Source organism: Homarus americanus, unplaced genomic scaffold (assembly GCF_018991925.1).
Source record: "Homarus americanus isolate GMGI-L3 unplaced genomic scaffold, GMGI_Hamer_2.0 scaffold4060, whole genome shotgun sequence".
NCBI lineage: Eukaryota > Metazoa > Arthropoda > Malacostraca > Decapoda > Nephropidae > Homarus > Homarus americanus.
In genome coordinates this window covers 890,847-912,728 of record NW_024746161.1, presented here as the reverse complement: position 1 = coordinate 912,728, position 21,882 = coordinate 890,847, and the positions used below count along the sequence as shown (strand labels likewise).

Here is a 21,882-nt window from a genome sequence, read left to right as displayed (position 1 = left end):
TTTTACAATTATTCTTTTTATTTAATTATTCAGAGGGTTACAAAGTTTCTTGGTCCATACACAAATAATTTCTTTTTAAATGATACAATCAAAAATAATATCCTCTATACAGTATAAAGAAACTAGGAAATACTTCCTAAAATTACAATGGAATATTTGGTTAAAAAAGGAAACAAAATATTTGATAATCAACGACATGCTGACATGACTAACTCAACCGGCTTTTGGACAGTGAGGTTTACTAACAATGACGTCGTTGGCTTAAGCAGACAGCAGTCCCGTAGACAAGGAGGAATGGCGCAGGTGTCCGCACACTGTAATGATGGGGTGAGCCGAACTTTCCCTACCCTTGACAACCAAGCCTGTCAAGTACTTAGTGGTAACGTGCGCAACCTCTAATCTCCTAGAAAGGGGATGGTGCAGCGGTAAGCGGTCACCTCCGGCCCGGGCTTCAGTAAGCTGTAATAGATACCAACAGCGTCAATAGTAAACTCAAAAACTAACTACTGATAACTACTGAATAGAACACCTCACTTGCCAAACATGCCATGCCATCTTAAAAATTCACTTTCAAAGACTACATCAGCATGTTGGAATGGGAAAATTCCAATTCTGTGCATACAATATACTAAGGTCAAGAAGAAATATTTTAGATACACCTATGATGAGAAACCTTGCCAAGTGAGGCCCCATCATCAGTTCAGAGTTACAAGAAGACTCAGAGGATCGGTTGACACTTGTTACGGTGATGATGAGTCGCCGAGGCAAGAGTTGAGGCGGCCACTTGGCAAGGCCCCAGTTGGAGAGCAGGAGGCAGGAGCTTGACTAGGGCAGCCACGGGGTCACTGCCGCGGCCAGTTCAGTGCACTAGGCATGGCCCCCATTATGCCTAGGCCACCAACAGTACCAGCTACGGAGGCAGTCTGGTTGAACATGCCCATGGCCATGGCTCCCATGTTCTGGACGGAGCGCTGGGGGCCATTCAACTGGCTCTGGGAAGCTGCTTGGCCCATTGTGGCCTTCACAGAACCAGACCCCATGAGTGGAGGTGGCCCATTCAGGCGGGCCTGGCCTGCACCCACCCCATTGGGCACAACATTGCTATTGCCTCCGCCTCTAAACTGGTTAAATCTTCCAAGCCCTTCAGACGTACCATAGCCGTTTCCATTGCTGTAGCCGTTCCTTCCACCACTACCACCACCCACACGACCACGATCACGATCGCGCCCAAAACCTCCCCTCCTGTCATCATCACGCCCCCTCCAGCGATTACGCCCTGACAAAAGAATTCAGAGTTACAAATCTCTTACTCCTGAAATAGCTGAAATTTTACATTTTTTTTTCAAGTTGCTTTATAGTTACATGTAGTATTACTTTACCTTTGCCACCACCACCTCGTGACATGTCCATGATCTCGTAGAGTCGTGGGTTAACAACCTGATTGGCCTCTTTCAACACTTCTATCAGATCCTTTGCTTGCTTGCAGTTATCTGCTGTGAAGAATGTGTATGCTGTACCCGTCTTGTCTGATCTGCCCGTTCGGCCGATACGATGTACATAATCTTCAGAGCATGATGGGTAGTCGTAGTTGATCACGAACTTCACATCATCCACATCTACACAGTAAAAGTCATGTTACAAAAGTGCACAAGCTGCTACTCAACTAAACTGCCAAGTTCAAAGCTTTAAGCACAGCAAATAAGTAATTCAAGAGAAAATTTAGTTGTTACTTTTTAGAAGCTGATGAAAAAACTTGGCAGTTCTCTGGGCCATTTCATAAAAAAAATAAAAAAATAAAATTAAATATACAAGTAAATAAGAAATATTTAAGAAATAAAAGCAGTTAAATATGAGTACAAAGATGGAGTAAGCCAAAAGAGCATGCATTAAAATAAAATAAAAAAATGAAATGGCCCATAAAATGATGGATTCTAACAAAGCTAGACCGCGCTTTTTTCATCCTTAAACAAGCCTCTTCCACAACACCTGTGGCTGGATACACTCGAGCCCTCAATGGGTGCACACTCATTACTAGACAACTTTAATTATTTTTAAAATTAAACTAAAACTTTAGATCAAGAGCATGTTACTAGAAACTAAAAATTACTGCGAGCATGCACCCCACATGCCCCCAGCAACCACTGCTTCCCGCGGAGATACCTACGTTCCACATGTGGCAGAGCGGGAGAGGCAGCGGCAAGTGGGGGCCGGGGTGGACCCTAAAGGAACATCCATTCCCTGGGCTGAGGGCCCTGTGTTTGGGGTCAGGGCCCCATGAACCACAGGTCAGGGGCTTGTGGCTTGTCACGATGCTACAGTAGTGAATCAATTGACAGTTCCAGGATGGACCCGCCAGGTGAGACCAGTGCGGACTGCTGCAGGCCAGAGTGGGTCGGAGGGGACCAACACAGGCTGCAGGCAGTCATCGTTGACCTCTGCCACCTCCTGATGGCCAAGGCAACATGACCATCTGTCTGGTGGCACCAGCGGACACCTGGCACCATTGCGCATTCGTGCTCAGTGATGCACGACGAGTCTCAGAGGCACCGGAGCCTAATGCAACGAAACATCCTCCGTGCATTATCTCTCTATGAGTGCCTCTGCAAAAGAGAAGACCAGACTGAATTAACAGTGGCTCCATGCAAGGGAACTGCTTCCTTAACCTCTGGAGGCACCCACAATTATCTAAGGGAGGCTTTTTATTTATATCAATATAATCAATGATGCCACATACCAAATAACAAGCTAGCATATGACAGCTTTAATTACAAGGAAACTTACATTAACCCTACTGATCTAAAACCATCCACATTTTGGTATCCTCTGTCAAAAGCAAATCTGAGCTGCATATCCAATTTACTGTCCTCAAAACAGATAATACATCAACTTCCATTCAAGGCCTTTTGATGTAAAATCACCGTTTCAAATGTGCAAGCCAATTTTCCACCAACTACAATGGTTTGTAAAATTTGCATAGCCAGTCCAGATCTCCAATTGTAGAGCAAATACCTAAATATGGTCACAAATGAAGTTAAATCTATATTAAAATCTTTTTGTCATTTATGATCTGAAGGAACATTAACATAGGTGTCACAATAAGTCTGGACAATGATGCATGTTTACACCTGCATCATGACCAGACCATCACTCCAGAGCCTTAAGAAGCTGTACACAACCACAGGTATGGAGCCTGTCGCACTACATCATACAGGTGGAAACCATTGCCACTGTCAGCATATGTGATCACCTGCAGTCATCACATCTCAAGCCAAAGGCTTTTCCCACAATATGAAACCACCAAATGTACAGTCTGGACTTAATCTTGGTACCCACCCTTGTCAATTTACTGCATGAGACCCTCCCAAACAACTCAATCGAATGCTATTGCTAACAGGCAATGCATACTTACCCAGCCCTCGTGCAGCAACATCAGTGGCAACCAAGATTGGTGCCCTCCCAGATCGGAACTCTGAAATTGATCTCATTTCAATTTTATATAATGACAATCAAATTTTATAATACAGTATACTGAAACCACCTAATATTTTTCATTCCCACTAACCGCACTCACCACTTAAAACCCAGTCTCTTTCCTGCTGAGATTTATCTCCATGGATACACATTGCCGGCCACCTGAATAAAAAATATATATTTATATATATATTATGATACTACTACAATTTACCTGTAAACCAATTATATTTTCAATTTATCTGTATGCAAAACCAATGCTAGTTCTTAGAAATACAAGCTACAGTTTGCAGACCCAAGGGACACAACTTGCTACTAGAAGTGACTGATTAACATCCTTGTGCATTTTGCTGTGGGGGGACAAATTTAAACAGCTACTACTCCATATATACAAGAACAATGAATCACAACCTCTCCGGGTCAGATGGGCAGTATTCAACCCAAGGCATCTAGTATGGTGCGTACTAACACAGCATGCGGGATGCCTCTTCCTTATCTTACCCAGTACTCCTCAACCCACGAGTAACATCCTCCACCTTCCTCTTGGTTTCGATAAAGATTATTGTCTTGTAAGCCCTCTCCTGCGCCATCTCATTGAGCAACTGGCGCAGCCTACAGAAAACAGGGAAAGGGGGATGTAGAGGAAATGCAACAAGCAGGCATCGCAGACTTTGCTATCTTTTGGATACATTAGCCCTTTGAAAATTTCCCCCCCAATACGGGATTAATAGCTGCAGCAGCCAAAAATGCAAAGTCTGCTCTGTGTCCCAAAGGCCTGAGGTAGCTTCAGGTAGAAGAATGTCACCGAGATCCTGAGGATCTATCATAAAAGTGCATTTTCTTTACCCTTCGCGTCTCATTCGCCTGGTCAAATCGTCGACTTTTCTTTTTGTTTCAGCAAACACGATGATCTTGCTTTCCTTTTCAGCCATGATTTCTTCAAGTAGCTGCCGGAGTCTATGGGGCAAGGCAAATCATAAAACAAACAGCACCAATATTCTAATGCTTTATATGAACTCCAAATATTCAAACCTTATAAATAATATTGCCAGTGTCTAATGCAAAATGTCAGACACAACTGCCTGTAGGCACCAACTGATTAAGCAAATATTCATGCCCTTCTAATATTTTTATTATTACAAACAAGCCATACATTAAAAATTAAAAAATTTAAGGCAAATTTACATATTTCAAGATAATACCAGATACAAAAAGTTTCACTCACTTGTTATCCTTTTCTATCTCCTGACACACATCAACTATCTGGAGGATATTATGGTTGGCAGCTAAGGACAATGACCCAACGTTCAGCTGTATGTAGTCCTTTAAAAAGTCCTCGGCTAAATTCCTCACCTCCTTCGGCCATGTTGCTGACCACATGAGCGTTTGTCTATCAGGCTGGAAAGAAGAAATTAAATTATTATCCCTACAATTTTACAACTTAAGTCATTATACATTAACATATAATAAACAGTGCAAAAGCATATCTTCATTTTCTAGAAGCCATCAACACTAAACTCACCCGGATCTGGTCTACTATTTTTCGGATTTGAGGCTCGAAACCCATGTCCAGCATGCGGTCAGCCTCGTCTAGTACCAAATACGTAGTACGCCGGAGATTTGTTTTTCCTGCTTCAAGAAAGTCAATAAGACGTCCTGGTGTAGCTATGCAAATCTAGAAATAAAAAAAAAAATATCTAACAGCACCAGTAATAATTACTTAAAAAGCTATAACCTACTGAAATACACGAGCTGTCAATGTCCCTAAAGAGCCCAAGTATACCCTGAGAAAATTTGACACCTATCTAGTATTAAATATATTCATCCAATTTAAATGTTACAATAGCTAGCTTTGAAATGCTTAACAGTTATATGAGACTACAATCCAGTTAATGAGACCCCGAGTCCTTCCATGGTAAGCTGGCCCCAGTGGCCAGCCAGTTCCAGAGCACCCAGAGGATTTCATACACAAGAGGACCCATATCTAGTAAAATGTTTCCCTTGGAGAAGAACCCAAAATCCCGAAATAAATCCACCTTCCCCCAATGCAGCCATAATGCTAGGTGTGAGACTATACTCTTTCCAAACAGCTACATATTTAATGTATGTCAACCTCGAGGCAAACAGGCAACAAGATTGGGTACAACATACAGGTCAATTGTTCGTCTGATTCAAGAACAACCTCATTCATCTGATTAAAAAAAAACCTCAATGTCCATGCTGGGTATTTGTATGGGAATTGGGTTTCATTAACAAGCCAGTGGGAAATGGTTAAACTACTTGAACATTTGATTGCAATCGAATACTGTCACTTCAAGTTTTGAATTGATAATCAAGTCGGCAAATTCAGCATAAAAACTATCTTGCCACCATACCCAATATAGTTGCCTGCTCCAGAGTTGTTTACTGTGGTGAAGCCTAAAAATGGCATAAAATTAACCCAACCTGATATCTCATCCAAACAGGAAACAAAAGTAAAAATGCATCTACAAAACGTGAACTCAATACATGCACAACCTAAAGCATACTGAACCCAGTTCTGCTGTTAGGGAAGAGAGCACAAGCAAAATTGACAAACTTCAACATTTTAATTGACTCCTTTTCCAATGATTTAATGAAACAGTTGAAAAGACATTTTAAAATCACTACACTAATATTTGATGCAGAACTATTCACACCTTTAAGTTTTCCTTGTATCAAAAGCCTGTCAGGAGACCCACCAACAATGTTAATATACTAACCTCAACTCCTCTTTCCAGATCACGAATCTGTGGTCCCTTTGGTGCACCTCCAAATACACATGTGGATCGGATACTAACCTCAACTCCTCTTTCCAGATCACGAATCTGTGGTCCCTTTGGTGCACCTCCAAATACACATGTGGATCGGATCTTTGAGGAGGCCCCATAGTCTTGTGCAACTGTTAAGATCTGCTGTGCAAGTTCTCTGGTGGGAGCCAGGATGAGAGCTATTGGACCATCTCCTCGTTCTAAATATGGCTGATGATTTATGTGAACAATTGCTGGTAGAATGTAGCCTAAGGTTTTACCAGAACCAGTCTGCAATGGAGAAAGCACTAATATAATAAAACCAATACACAAAATCACTTTAAAAGTACTGTACTTATATACACACTTTCACAACTATCTTTGAAGATTAAAAATTTTTTTTTGACAATAATTAAGTTTCTTACCTGTGCAATGCCAACAAAGTCCCTTCCCTGAAGTGAGATTGGCCATCCTTGCCCCTGAATTGGAGTAGGCTGTTCATACCCTTGTCTTCGTATTTCAGCCATAACGTAATCCGGAAAATTATAATCGCCAAAGTACTGGATGGGATTGGGGATATTCTTTCCACGTAATGTGATTTCCTTTTCATTCCTGGTCAAAAGGAAAAAAGATATTAGAACAAAAATACTCCAATTTTGCATTTTCCAATTAAAAACAGTAGTTTCTTTTGCAACAATTTACCTAACCTGATTACGTACCTATATTTTTCAATTTCATATGCTGGGCGATTGAGTACGGTCGGTGTGGGTTGATAGAAGTTCTTCTCGAAGGGGGTAAGTCTGGACAGGTCCCATCTCGGCTTCCGTAGACGCTCTCCTGGCTGCCTCCCCTTCAGTGACGGTCGTCCACCACCAGCAGCACTCCACCCACCACGTGAACCACCCCAGTCATCACTATCGCGTCGACGATCACGCGAGCGAGAACGAGAACGGGAGCGAGACCTAGAAGGGGACCTTAGGATTAACTATTTATAAATGAACCTGAAAATGAAAGCATGAATTATGTTGAGCCACTTCGTCTACTCCACGAAGCTGTCGTCCCGACGTCCTTGCATCGAAGAACCGGAAAATCCATGGCTTCTTTCTGTTGCAGTCATCTAAAATTCAACGAGGGCTTATCAAACAACCTAAGAACCTGACCTAAAGTAAAATCCTTTCCAGACACACAACATGGCAATGTCTTCAGAGCAAGAGAGCTATAATAAAAACCAGACCAACATCTTGTGAAAGCAATACATTTCATTTGTACTTTCATGTAAACCCATTTCAAGAATTTGAACATCCATTCCCACACCTTAAAATCATTTCACAAATTTTGTTTTACTGCAACCAGCATGCTGAGTAAACCTGCAAAATACAGTACAAACACAACTTCTCCCAATATACAGTATGAATACCAGAAAAATTTCATGGCAACTGTCAACGTTAACCCTCTCAGGCCGAGGCAAATTAAATTTTTTCTTTTGCCATAATCCATAAGCTTGTAAATGACAAGTATGCAAAGTACAAACTTCTTAAAACATTTCCTCAATTGCAGTTTTACACTCCATAAATGACCACCACAAGGGCATATTCATCTATACAATGTGCACTGAAACTTAAAATGTAGTGAATGAAATATATGAAGTACAGTACCACTAATACCATTAATAATACTTATAAAATATTGTTAAGAACAAGAACACTGAATATCTCTGCATCATTATACAACCATCACAACATCCTCCTCCCTGACTACCCAAGACCAGCACAATTAGTACTGTAATAAAAACTTTCACAATCTCAAATTCCAATTTCATTTCTGGCACAATACTATCCACGTTGGGATAATACGAACATGACCAAAGTAAATGCTTTGAAATTAAGCTTTTCAGACACTGAAGCTATCAGACAAAGTCGCTTGAATCTTAAAACACAATTGGTGCAGTGACTTCTCACATTGCCTAGTTCCATCAAGTCGCCTAGCATTATCTCTACTTGCCAATATTTGTTACAATTCTGTGGTTTGTGATACAGTACTCGAAGCGCTCTAGCATTGTGTTTCAGCAGGAAGCATCAGTCGGAAAGCAGCTAAAAATGACAGTTGCACCGGAGTACTGTACAGGCGTTGTAATAATTGCTTTCATAGTAATATAGATTACCAGATTGGTAGTCTTGTCCAAGATTCAAGGGAGTTCTAAACTACCAGTCAGTCCAAAATTGTTGGATTTGCCATTCTAAAACTAGATAGTATCCACATCTCAAAGAGAAACACAAAAAGAGGCCAGACAAGGAAAAACAACAGGAAAGCATATGATAAGAGAAATGCAAAAGAATCAAGAAGAAAAGCATAATGGATGAAACTGAAAAGCTAAAGATAATGGAAGACAGTTCAAAGTTGAGGGGAAAGGTGATAAAAGGGAAGTGAAGTGATAAGGAAAAGGGGTTGATAAATATTGATTTGTAAAGTTCAAATTCCAGAAACCTCGTTATAATTCAGACAACTAATCTCTTCCTAATGAAGTATAAAAAAATTTAGTAAGTGATGAGGGTTCATATTACCACAATAACTGTTCAACACATGTTAAATGCCCACGTGCATGCCAATATAAAGTAACATCCTTCATTACAGCCACTTGAAGTTATTAAACACAGGCACCTTTCAGATTGTCTGCACCAATAGCTAATATATTCAAAATATTTTTTAAATTTCCCATATGTCCAATTAAAGAAGGTCCACACCTGAGTAAGATGCATGGTTTAGGATTTCAAAAATTCATTTCAAACTAATGATTGTCAATTCAAAAGGAAGTACTACACCATGCATATCTGATGTTTGTACACAGAATAGAGTAAAATATACCACACATTAACATTCATTTGCAGAAAAAGAAAGCAATAAAAAATATCGATATAGATATCATAAACGTTTACCGGGTAGAGGTTAATGAGCTAAAGAGTCAAATGTATCCAACTAATGTATACTGTAGTACAAGCAAACATTTAATATTTCAACCAAAATTAATTCTGGGAAGAGGATACAAACAACTGTCACCAATTAATTTTCCCGATACCTTTTGTGGGAGAGTATATTTAAGGTTGTTTGTTCTACACCACAATATAAATATGGCAGGGAAAAAGGAAAAATCAGTTTGACCTTAAAATTCTTTAAGTACAGTACACTGATTATTGCCACAACACTGCAGAGTTGTACCACTAATAGTGACAACAAACCGACTAAAGATCAATGATACCTTATCCCAAAACTAAACTAAAATCCATTTTTTTAAAAGACCCTACAGTACAGTACAAGAGTAAGAACATTCTTGGCATCTTGGATGAAAGGAAAATATTCTGAACCTTTACACCAGTAACATAGGCAAGCATAAAACTGCACAAGACTAGAGAGGTCATCAAAAAACTATACATTATGTTGTGCTTGCGAGACCTCACTCGGATTACGCAGTTCAATTCTGGTCACTATTACAAAATGGATATAGAATCCCGAGAAAGACTTCAGAGGAGAATGACAAGACTAATCCTGGGCAATAGAAACCTTGAGTACAGAGATAGGTTAAAGCATCTTAATATGCAATCCCTCGAGACGTATAACAATAATAAAAATTAACGGTTTATTGAAAGAGCATAGCAGCCAGAAAGCTGAAAATAGTTACATAATTGGGGAATGGGTTTCGATTTACAAATAATATACAAGTACCATAAGTGATACAAATAAGATATATAATAACTAGGTGGGGAAAAGCTCAAACTACAGGGCATTTCAACAGTGAAAGTGCAAAAAGTAGGATTTACTGGGAGTGAATACACTGGTTTATTACAAGTTATTGATAATTTTTACAATGGTTGGGACTGGGCTGTTCTTATATCGATATGATAAAGAAGTGTATAAATGGAAGCGAGGGCTAAACAAAGAGGACATTACAAAGGTACTCAAACTATCCAACCAGGAGCGAACTCGTAACAATGGCTCTAAATTAAGACAAATTTAGATTTAGGCGCGAAATAGGTAAACATTGGTTTGGAAATACAGTATAGTGGACGAATGAAACAAGTTACCGATCATCATTATCATTAACTCGAATACGCTAGATAGCTTCAAACGTAGGTTGGATGGATATATGAGCAATGGGGGTTGGGTGTAAATGGGATTCTATATCCATTCTCTCATACGGTGACCAGAACTGAACTGCGTAATCCAAGTGGGGTCTCACAAGCGCAAGATATAGTTTTAAGATGACCTCGCTAGTCTTGTAACTAACACTCCTTTGTATGAACCCAAGTACTCTATTAGCCTTGTTTCGAGCAAATACAGTCATGCGCCGGTCAATGTCCGCCCGAACAACGTGCGATCGCATATACGTCCATCCCCCAAAAAAAAATTCCGTGACGCCTGCTGGACCACCACTCCACAACCCCCCGACAGAGACAGGATGATCCTCCCCATATTGGTCAGATATGTGTTAAAGGAATATGCTTCCTTGATTAAGCTTTTTTTTAAACATTTGCCTGCAGGTGTTATGTTAACCTACATCTATTGAGGATAAAATCTTTCACCCACAAATTGACAATAACACATTTGCTGTAATCAGACATATCTAGTTGCCTCAACAATTGCAACTCCAGTTGCAATTTCAAATTCTGTGTCATTACTACGAAATAAAGAAGTATCTGGTGTACTGCACTCTAAGATTAAAGAGAAAACGGACGACTCAGGAGCCCTGAAGTGAGAGAAAACGGACTCCTATGACGGGGCACTCAAACAGAGAGACATAGCTACATGTATTGTGGACTACCCACTTTACATTATCCTTTTCATCACTTTGTAATAAACCTAGCCATGCCTGTGTGTGTTTATATTTACCATAACATATATATATATATATATATATATATATATATATATATATATATATATATATATATATATATATATATATATATATATATATATATATATATATATATATATATAGTGGGTATAAATGGTTGTAAAATGGGAAACTTGGGGTTGGGTGCCTGGAACCCCCATTAGAATAAATACGATAGGTTTATGTAATTTCGGACAACGTCCGTTTCGGTTAACATCACATTCCCAAGAACGTATCTAGGACGATAACCGGCGCATGACTGTACACATTGTTTACTTGGCTTAAGATTCCTACTTATCATTACTCCTAAATCTTTCTCGCAGTCGGATTTCTCAGTAACATCGTTGTTCATCTGGTATCTGGTTTCCCTGTTTACATCTCCTGTACCGAGTACTTTGCATTTGTCCACATTGAATCTCGTCTGCCATTTTTCAGACCATTCGAAAAATGTGTTTAGATCTTCCTGTAAATTTGCGGAGTCATCGTCAGATTTAATTACACACCCTATTTTAGTGTCATCGGCAAATTTACTTATGATGCTGTCTTCACTGATATCTATGTCATTTATGTATATAATAAATAACAATGGTCCGAGTACTGAGCCTCGGGGAACTCCACTAGTGCCATAATGCTCACTCGCTGTTTCTTGTCCTGTAACCACACCCTAATCCACTTTAGAATATCTCCTTTAATGCCACGAGCCTCCACTTTTCTTATTAGTCTTCCGTGGGGGACTCTGTCGAAGGCTTTGCTAAAGTCGAGATATGCCACATCATAATTGTGCCCCTCGTCCACCGATTCGAAAACAGATGAAAAGAATGTTAATATATTAGTTTGACATGAACGCCTGCTTGTGAAGCCATGTTGGAAATCATTGATCAACTTGAGCTTCTCCAGGTAATTTTGACTAGTTTGAAATGATTGCTTCCAGTAATTTGCCTACAATTGATGTTAGACTGATTGGTCGGTAGTTAGAGGATAGTGATCTATCTCTCCTTGAAAATCAGTATTACATTCGGTATCCTCCAGGATTCTGGTACTACACCTGTTTTTAAAGGACAGGTTAGCTTTGCTAAAGGCATACTAAGCTCTTCCTTACATTCCTTTAATACTCTGGCAAACATCACATCGGGACCTGGTGACTTAGTACAGGTATGTCCATTTGCTTACTGACATCGTTACTTGTCACTACTAAAATGCTTAATTTATTTTCTTCGCTATCTCTGTATAGTCGGTGCCACGGTTATGTTTAAATTTTCGGCGGTGAAAACTGTTTAAATTTTTTTCTTCCGATTATTGCTCATTTCTCCGTCGTTATCAGTTAGCTCACCGTTATCTGACTGTATTGGTCCGATCTTTTCTCGTGTTTTAGTTTGATACAGTTAATAGAATCCCTTGGGGGTTTGCCTTCGCCTCCCTTGCTATCTTCAGTTCATTATTCCTCTGCTTTTCTTATATCGGTCTTAACCCTACCGGCCAATACCTTGTAATAATCTCCAATAATATTCTTTAAATAATTATTTATCCATTTAGGGTCCATGTTGTTTGATCTGAGTTTTCTGTATGGTATGTTCTGCCTTTGTGCATTAATGAACTCATCATTTAAATTGTTGTTGAACTAGGCAGCCTCAGATCTCGTTATCAGGTCTCCTGGTAAGGTCGCCCTATGTGGGTACATTGTGAGAGGTCACCTCATGCGAGGTCATGTAGTTCACCCCCAAGCGTGATACCCCTTCTCTCAGCTGCCTCTTCAAACTATCAAAGTTTGCCCTTCTAAAATTTGGGACTAAGTGGAATCTCCCTTGCAGCTGCCCTGAAATTCTAACTGGAATCTAATGTCTTTGTGACTGCTGTTAGCAAATTCGTCCCCTACCTCAACATTAATAATGAGGTTTTCTCGGTTTGACAACTAAATCGAGTATATTATTACCCAGGGTGGGTTCGGTTATATGTTGGCTTAGGAAACAGTCCTGGATTGCTTCAAGAAAATCTTGATTCCGAGTTACCCGTAGGGTCAATCCAATCTATTTGGCTAGTTTAAGTCGCCTACTTTTATAGACCTTGCTGGCTATGTATGGAAGCCCTGCGCATTTCATCCCAAATAAGTCGCTCATTAACTATCAAGATTAGGTCTATATATTACTCCTGTGATTAATTTTTCCCTACCATCGATTAGTTCTATCCAAATTGTTTCTGTAATCTATTGTTTTCATTACCTTATTTATTTCACACTTCAAGATTATCCCTGACAGATTGCTACTCCGCCTCCTTTCCAAATCTGCCTATCGGTATGGAATAATTTGTAACCTGCAATTTGGTATTCGATAGGTAAATCACGCGAGTCTAGGTTTATGTGTTTCGGTGAATGTTATTACAGTATATCGATTTTTTCGGTACATGCCATCGCCCTGAATTCATCTATTTTGTTTCTCATACTTCTACCGTTTGCGTAGTAGACATTTAAGTTAGTCGTGTTCCGAGTCCTCTCTTTGTCGTGTTTATGTTTTAACTCACTGCCTAATTTAGTTTTGCCATAATTCCTAACACTATTTCCCTGTAACCTTTCACTTTGTTTCCCCGTTCCACTGCAGTCTCAACTCCACCCCAGTGCTCATATGTTCTCTTAGAAGTTTAAAGACCGACATCTTTTGAACTGCCCTCTCGAGAGAACCAGTCAGGGTTGCCACCCCATCCCTTGCATAAAGGTCCCTTCTGCCGTAGAAGTTGCCCCAGTTGTCAATGAATGGGACTGATGTTGACTTGCAATATCCGTCAAGACAGCCGTTGACACCAACTGCCCTTGGTAGCCATTCATTGCCAACTCTCCTAGGCAGGATACCACATATGATGGGGATCCCTCCCTTCGACCTAATACACTCTATAGCTGTCTTGAACTTATCAAGAAGCTCTTCACTCCTACACCACCCAATATCATTGCCTCCTGCACTGAGGCAGATAATGGGTTTGTTCCCATTACCAGACAAGATATTGTCCATCCTGTCAACTATATCCCCCATCCCAGCTCCTGGCAAACACACCCTCATCCTATTTTTATTTTTACCACAAAAAGCTGTCTAGGTACCGTACCTGAAAATCGCCAACAATTAAGGTTTTCGTGCCTTCCTTGTCAGCCTTGTCCCTGACTATGCTAACGTCCAATTCGTCTATCAAAGGACTGAAAGGGTTGGTACACTTAACTACTGTTGTCATATCCTTGGTGTGTTTATTCACCACCAGTTTGGTCGCCCCTCTCCTCACAACCTTCCATTCGCCTGAGTTTACGTCAGACACGAGCTTTCCTTGTCTCGTTTCCTCCATCCTAACTATCCCTTCCGTTTGTTTCAAGTTTTCTTCCTTGGTCCTCTGTAACTCTGCCCTCAGAAGGGCACAGCCCTGTTCACAAGTAGCACTAGCCATTACTGACAATTAATCCCCAGGAGCTAAGCCTGCAGTGACCTTTCCTCTAGTGAGGTCAGAACACAACTGATCTCTCTTCCCAAGTAAGCAGCAGTACTACACTACTGCACTGCATATAAAAATCTTCAACAAAACACTCAAAGAAATCCCTATGTTCATTAACACTAATCCAACTGGTTATCAGAAGCAATAAATGAAAATATTACAGTCCAGCCTCGCATAAGAACATAAGGAGTCTGCAATAGGCCGGTTGGCCTGTGCATGGCAGCTCCTGTCGAGAGTTACTACCACACTATCATCCATGAACCTATCTAGCCTCCTTTTAAAACTTCCAGAACTTACTACAAAGTTGCAAAGCTTGTTCCAATCATCCACCACCCTATTTGTGAACCAGTTCCTATCTCCCTCCTAAACCTAAACTTATCCAACTTAAATCCGTTGCTTCGAGTCCTATCCTGCTCGGATATTATAAGAATCTTATATCTTCTTTATCGATTCCTTTCACCCACTTAAATACTTCTATCATATCTCCCCGCACTCTTCGTCCTTCTAGGGTATGCAAGTTTAGTTTCTTTAAACTATCTTGATATGGAAGGTTTCCAAGTCCCAGAATCATTTTCATCATTCTTCGCTGCACCAACTCCAGTGAACTGATATCCATTCTATAAGGGCAACAGAACTGAACAGCATAATCGAAGTGCAACCTGACTAGCACAAGATATAGTTGCAATAAGACCTCTGCACTTTTATTGCTTACACTTCTAGATATGAAACCTAATACAGTACTGTTTGCCTTATTTCAAACATTAACACACTGTTTTCTAGGCAGTAGATCCGGGCTTACAAGTACACAAGAACATAAGAATGGAGGAAACTGCAGCGGGCCTATTGGTCCATACTGGGCAGTCCCATTTACACCCAGCCCCTATTGCTCATATATCCATCCAACCTATGTTTGAAGCTATCCAGTGTGTCCGAGTTAATGATATTTGGGAACTTGTTCCAGTCGTCCACTACTCTATTCCCAAACCAATGTTTACCTATTTCGTGTCTAAATCTAAATTTGTCCGATTTAAAACCATTGTTACGAGTTCGCTCCTGGTTGGATAGTTTGAGTACCTTTGTAATGTCCCCTTTGTTTAGCCCCTAAGTCTCTTTCACAAGTCGACTTCTCTAGGTTGATGTTAAAGCTGTATACATTGACAGTATGTGTTCTTCCAATATTACGTACGCTGCACTTGCCGATGCGGAATTTCATTTGCCATTTCTCTGACCACTCCTGCAGTTTATTCAAATCCTCCTGTATTGCATTTGCATCCTGCCCCGAATTAAACTGTCGCCCTATTTTGTCGTCATCCGCAAACTTGCTGTATGTAGAGGCTCGGGCGAGTATAAATTTCAATGGTGCAATTAAGTTATTCAATGTCGTTTGCTTGAACAGTTTAGTCCCAAGAAACTGCAAATCTCTATCCTTCACAAGACCAACTTTACATGCCACCTCCCCATAAATCACACTCCCATCCCAGTGATAAAACTACCAATCCTTAGACTGGAGGGGAGAGCTGTATCCAATCAATAGATGCACCCCTTAATTTTGTAAGAGCATACTAACCAAATTAACTTGTATTGTTATTTTTTAAATCTTCACCAAAATTAGTTTAATTGCCATTGTAAAACAATCCAGTGAACTTAATGAAATAGTAACTAAGTAGATATCACAATCAAACTAAATCTGCCTCTACTAAAAAATTTCTGGGTAGTTTTGCTAGACAAATTGAAAATGCTGTATAGTACTTGACAAAAGTTTTGCACATTAATCAGAAAAATAAATTTTTCCTAGGCAAGAAAAACGTTTTCTTGCCTTACAACTCCCATACAATGAAAATTTGCAAATTATATTTTTTTATCCTAAACCTTAACACTGTTCGGTTACCACACTACCACCCTGTGTTGCCGTGTTAAATAGTTTTCCTTTTTACTTTGCTAAATACTTCATATGCTGTTCCATAGCTGCCAATAACCAACTTTTAAAACTTTTGTAAAAATTAAATTTCAAAAATTTTTTATTTCAAGCAATGACATTTGTAAATTCCACGTTTTCTTAACATTTACGATACACCAATGCTTCAAGAGGAACACCCCCCCCAACTGGGGGGTCAGACATATGTACAGTGTATTAGGCAGCTACCAAACAGGGAGGTACTACCGCCTGGGAAGATATTGGAAGCATATGTTTATGGTAGACACTGCTGCCATATGGCATCACAAAAATTGTGACCAAGTCCCAGGTTGCTTATCTAACTTTCTGCCTCATATACACACAATTGCAGGGTCTCAATTGTTTCTCTTACTATTGACAACACAACATACATATATTTTCTCACGTATGACCCTTTTTCATTTTTTATTTCTTATGGTTCTTTATTATTATCATTATTATTACACCCCCCCCCCAGGTCCCGATGTGGGTCAGTGACCTGTGCCCGGGTGGGCTAATCCCCATAAAAAAAAAGTTAGATTTGTCCAAACTACCGATTCTAATGGTTAAATTCCAATGATTCCCCGGATGACAAACAAACTTAGTACCAGCTTTGGTAGTAATACAGTACTGTGGATAACATGTTCCATATGTATAAAGTTAACATTTTGTCATTGCTCGGACACTATTCAGAAGTCATTAAATCCTTCTCAAAATAAATAAATAAATAAATATATATGTATATATGTATATATGTATATATATATATATATATGCAAGTAAATCACTGTAGGTGCGCGTGATCTAGGTATATGCTGATAACCACAAGGAAAGAAGAAAACACGAAGCTCCCAAGCGCCCCCGTGCAACTCACATCTTCAGGGGCGAGCACCTTGATTTGTATTACTCTCTCTAGTCTGCACCCACCCCTGAAGACGCGAACCACACGAAAGCGCTCGGGAACTTCGTGCTTTCCCCCCTCCTTGCGGCTATCAGCATATATATATATATATATATATATATATATATATATATATATATATATATATATATATATATATATATATATATATATATATATATATATATATATATATCATAATATATATGAAAGCAGTGCCTTGTTCGTTCATGTTAGGAATAATAATCACCCCATTGCTTGGGAAAAAGCTTGGAAGTATTCAAATCATCTTGTGTCACAGAAAGACTTCTGGTTGAAGCTAGTTTGATTAAGGAATTAAAATCAATAAACCTTAGTGATGGTCAGTTCAAAACTGATAATATGTTACATAAATTTATTTGTCAGTGGCCCAAGGTTAAAAATGCTTTGAAAACCTTTGATCTTGATGTATGACAGTTATTTTGTGGGTCCCTTTTTTCTGACCTGACCTGTCTAGTCACGTCACCACCCTTCTCTTAAGCTCCTCTACGGTTGTGTTGGTGTGGGGATTAGTGGATGTCATCATTATGACCTGACCTCATGTTTTTAGGTCACCCTGTATATTTAAGCCTCTCTCTGTCCATGTAATCCAGTTGCCTCTGAAGATGTCTTGAATAAAGACGAAAGCTAAGGTACTCCGTTGTTTCCATTTTCCCGTGTGATTTTATCAAGATTTATCTTATCCACGTTTTCATTGTGATATATATATATATATATATTATATATATATATATATATATATATATATATATATATATATATATATATATATATATATATATATATATATATTTCATTAGCCCATAAAGCGCAATTCACTAGAGTCGGTGCAGCAAAGAATGACGAAAATGATTCCTGGACTTAAAAACCTTCCATATCAGGATAGGTTAAAGAAACTTAACTTGCATTCCCTAGAAAGACAAAGTGCAGGGAGATATGATAGAAGTATTTAAGTGGGTGAAAGGAATCAATTAAGGGGATATAGATAAAGTTCTTATAATATCCGAGCAGGATAGGACTCGGAGCAACGGATTTAAGTTGGATAAGTTTAGGTTTAGGAGGGAGATAGGAAGGAACTGGTTCACAAATAGGGTGGTGGACGAGTGGAACAAGCTTAGCAACTTTGTAGTAAGTGCTGGAACTCTGGAAAGTTTCAAAAGGTCAACTAGATAGATTCATGGATGATAGAGTGGTAGTATCTCTCGACAGGAGCTGCCATGCACAGGCCAACCTCACCCCGCCAGGACTCGAACCCACGATCTTATGTGTGAGACCGGGGGAACGTTACCTAGTGGTAACGCTCCCCGGTCACACACAAGATTGTGGGTTCGAGTCCTGGCGGGGTGAGGTGTGTTTATATATATATATAATTTTTTTCCAATTATATAGGACTAACCAATGAAACAATTAAAAAAAAAATAACTCGCTTGTGGGTTAGACCTACATATTGTGTACATAAGAACATAAAAATGGAGGAAACTGCAGCAGGCCTATTGGCCCATACTGGGCAGTCCTATTTACACCCAACCCCTATTGCTCATATAAGCATCCAACCTATGTTTGAAGCTATCCAGCATATTCGAGTTAATGATGATATTTGGTAACTAGTTCCATTTATCCACTACTGTTACCAAACCAGTGTTTACCTATTTCACACCTAAATCTAAATTTGTCTAATTTATAACCATAGTTAAGAGTTCGCTCCTGGTTGGATAGTGTGAGGACCTTTGTAAAGGAGCCACGAATTACCCAAAAGTACCCAAAAGTATAGCAAATAAGGGTAAAATCTTAACAAATATCTGTTATATATACACAAAACATGTTTAATAATACTTTTAGTGTAATTTTGTAAAAACAATTTGTAAGATGAAATAAACAGCGAAAAACCTTCAGTATTGGCGAACGCTAAATTCCAAAGAGTTCGTGAACAAGGGAGGTAACTCAGATCCATCGTGATGCACTTCCCTAACCTAACAAAGTAAATCCTACGGCTATGTTAAATACCTCAAAGTAACAAACATCGGTAATTATATCTCCATTTTGGATAGGCGACTCCTTGGAATTTAGCGTTTTTCGCTGTTTATTATTTCATTATTTTGACTACATTTCAATGAAAACATTATTAATCAGGTTTTATTGATGTAAAACACATTCTTCAAGATTTTACCCCGATTTAATATACTTTTGGGTACTTTAAGGTAATTCGTTGGACCGCCTTTGTAATGTCCCCTTTGTTCAGCCCTGACTTCCATTTGTACATCTCTATCATATCGCCTCTCACTACGTCTCTCGAGGGAGTGCAAATTAAAATGCTTTAACCTGTCTGTACTCAAGGTTCCTAATGCCCGGGATTAGCCTTGTCATTCTCCTCTGAATTCTTTCCAAGGATTCTATATCCATTCTGTAATACGGTGACCAGAACTGAACTGCGTTAAACAAGTGAGGTCTCACAAGCGCAAGATATAGTTTTAGGATGACCTCGCTAGTATTGAATTGATCAGGTGGTTACTCGTGGTCTAGACAATTACAACCTTCTTGAAAAGCCCTTTACAATTAATAGTCTCGGTACTGTACCTCAAAAATATTTTTGATGCACATTGCGAATTCAGTTGGATCAAGGAAACCCCGAACTCCCCTTGTTAAAGAAGATAGAAGCAGGCGAGGTAAGCACCCAGTGGACTGACGAATATCTTCCAGAAGGAAAAATATAACTTCTTTCGTTTTAAAATATACACTTTGCAACAGCCTTTTTAATGTAGCATTGGTCAAGATTGGTAATATATATTTCGCCAAAAGTATCTAATAATTATCAAGATATCTGATAGCTCTGTAACCTTCAGAATTCCCCCTCCACACCTGGAAAATCGGTTGAAATTACAAAGGTTTCGTACAAATAAGACGTGGACGTTAAAATAAACAAAATTATAGTTTCACTATAAATTCGGGAGTTGCATCTGCCACAACAGTACGTCCGCCATGTTTGCCGGGCCCGCTGATGGAGGCCAAGTAAAACTTAACTTTCACTGGCCAGTCTGAATTTAGCACAAAGTACTCACTAAACTGATTACGTCTATATTATGGCTTAAAGTCAGATAAAACCGAGGTTCATTCCCACTAAAACAATAAACCAGTCATTTCAGCAATAGTTTTGTTTTTATTCGTCTCCCAGGTCCAACATGGCGGACTTGCCACATGAAATTTGCCTCGGTTCTCAAAGGAACTTAACATGTTATTTCTTGCCCGTGGACATCTAGTATATATCTTGCTTGTATCAACTTTCTTTCAATAAGGAAAGGTGAAACTCCAAAGGATAAAGTATCACTGATCATATTTATTACAATATAACGTACTTACTAATCCCAACTATTCCCTCGTACTAACTACTGTACATTAGTTCATCACTACTATCCAACAAACTTCTACCACCAAATACAAGCTTAATACAACGTAGCTAATCTTTCCTTGCTTTATATAATCTACCTCAGGTAAAAACTTCCTGTGAACAACTACCCTGTATCGATTTTTTAATAATCAATTAAACGAGACCTATGTACAATATATATATATATATACTACGTGATGGACTACAAAGAAACAATACAGAATATAAGAAGTGGGTGAAAAGCACTGCGTATGTGGGGGAACACAAAATGGCGACACCACTGCGGCGACTGACAACCAACGAAACACCAACCAACATCTGTATCTGCGATCATCAACCTCATATTTCTCAGCATACTACCACAACCCTGACCTAATTCAAGTACAGAACCACAAAATAAAGATGAAGGCACAAAATGTACACCAAAACCCTAGAATAAAGAGATAAAAAGCCAGGCGAGATAAATCGATGAAGCTCCGTCAGTCCTCGCCATATTGAAAGAATCTGAAATAATTCACTGTTTTACTCACCGGCGGTTTCTGTATGACATGTTGTTGAGTTTCCTTTTCTCTGTGTAAGATAAACTTAATGAACTTTGTTTGGAGCAGGTGTTAGCTCCTACTGTGGGTTTACAGATGGAAAATTTGACAGACAGGTCGAGCGATGTTGGTGTAGCACGCTGGAGACCCACGGAGAAAGACCGTCTGTAAGGCAGGCGCGCGAACCACCCCATCTTGCCCTCGTGCCGGTGTTGACGCCTGAACTTACATTAACGTTTTTAACGGATCATTATATCATTTGACAATTTCAACATAACTGGAAGATTTTATATATATATTATTACCATATAGCAAAATGTTTTTTCATAATTTAAATCAATTGAATGGATAATAATACAAAATATACGTTTAATGGCAACTCGGTAGGGAACATATGAGTAAGAGAGAGCGCCCATCCCAACCCTTGTTCAATAATTTTGTTATCCTTGATATCTGAAGGAATATGTGCTCTTAAAGGAGTCAAGTTTATTAAATTATA

The 21,882-nt window shown here is 39.2% G+C and overlaps 1 protein-coding gene across 6 annotated transcripts; it reads right to left on the bottom strand.

Moving 5' to 3' along the window:
• On the bottom strand, positions 1-21,592 carry LOC121878944 (probable ATP-dependent RNA helicase DDX17). 6 transcript variants are annotated; one of them, XM_042385388.1, is made up of 13 exons: positions 21,375-21,592; positions 6,959-7,201; positions 6,665-6,851; positions 6,352-6,530; positions 6,213-6,273; positions 4,994-5,146; positions 4,697-4,869; positions 4,318-4,428; positions 3,572-3,633; positions 3,410-3,469; positions 1,380-1,616; positions 1,154-1,276; positions 1-459 (listed from the first exon to the last, which is right to left on the bottom strand). In XM_042385388.1, the coding sequence occupies exons 1-13, from the start codon at positions 21,575-21,577 to the stop codon at positions 452-454; spliced, it is 1,800 nt and encodes a 599-aa protein (XP_042241322.1). In that variant the 5' UTR covers positions 21,578-21,592; the 3' UTR covers positions 1-451. The 6 variants fall into 6 exon arrangements, with proteins under 6 accessions (XP_042241322.1, XP_042241321.1, XP_042241319.1 ...); XM_042385387.1 differs by lacking the exons at positions 4,318-4,428; positions 6,213-6,273 and adding an exon at positions 3,973-4,083 and having other exon boundaries at positions 6,291-6,530; XM_042385385.1 differs by having other exon boundaries at positions 1-1,276.
• Between the last annotated feature and the right edge of the window lie 290 nt (positions 21,593-21,882).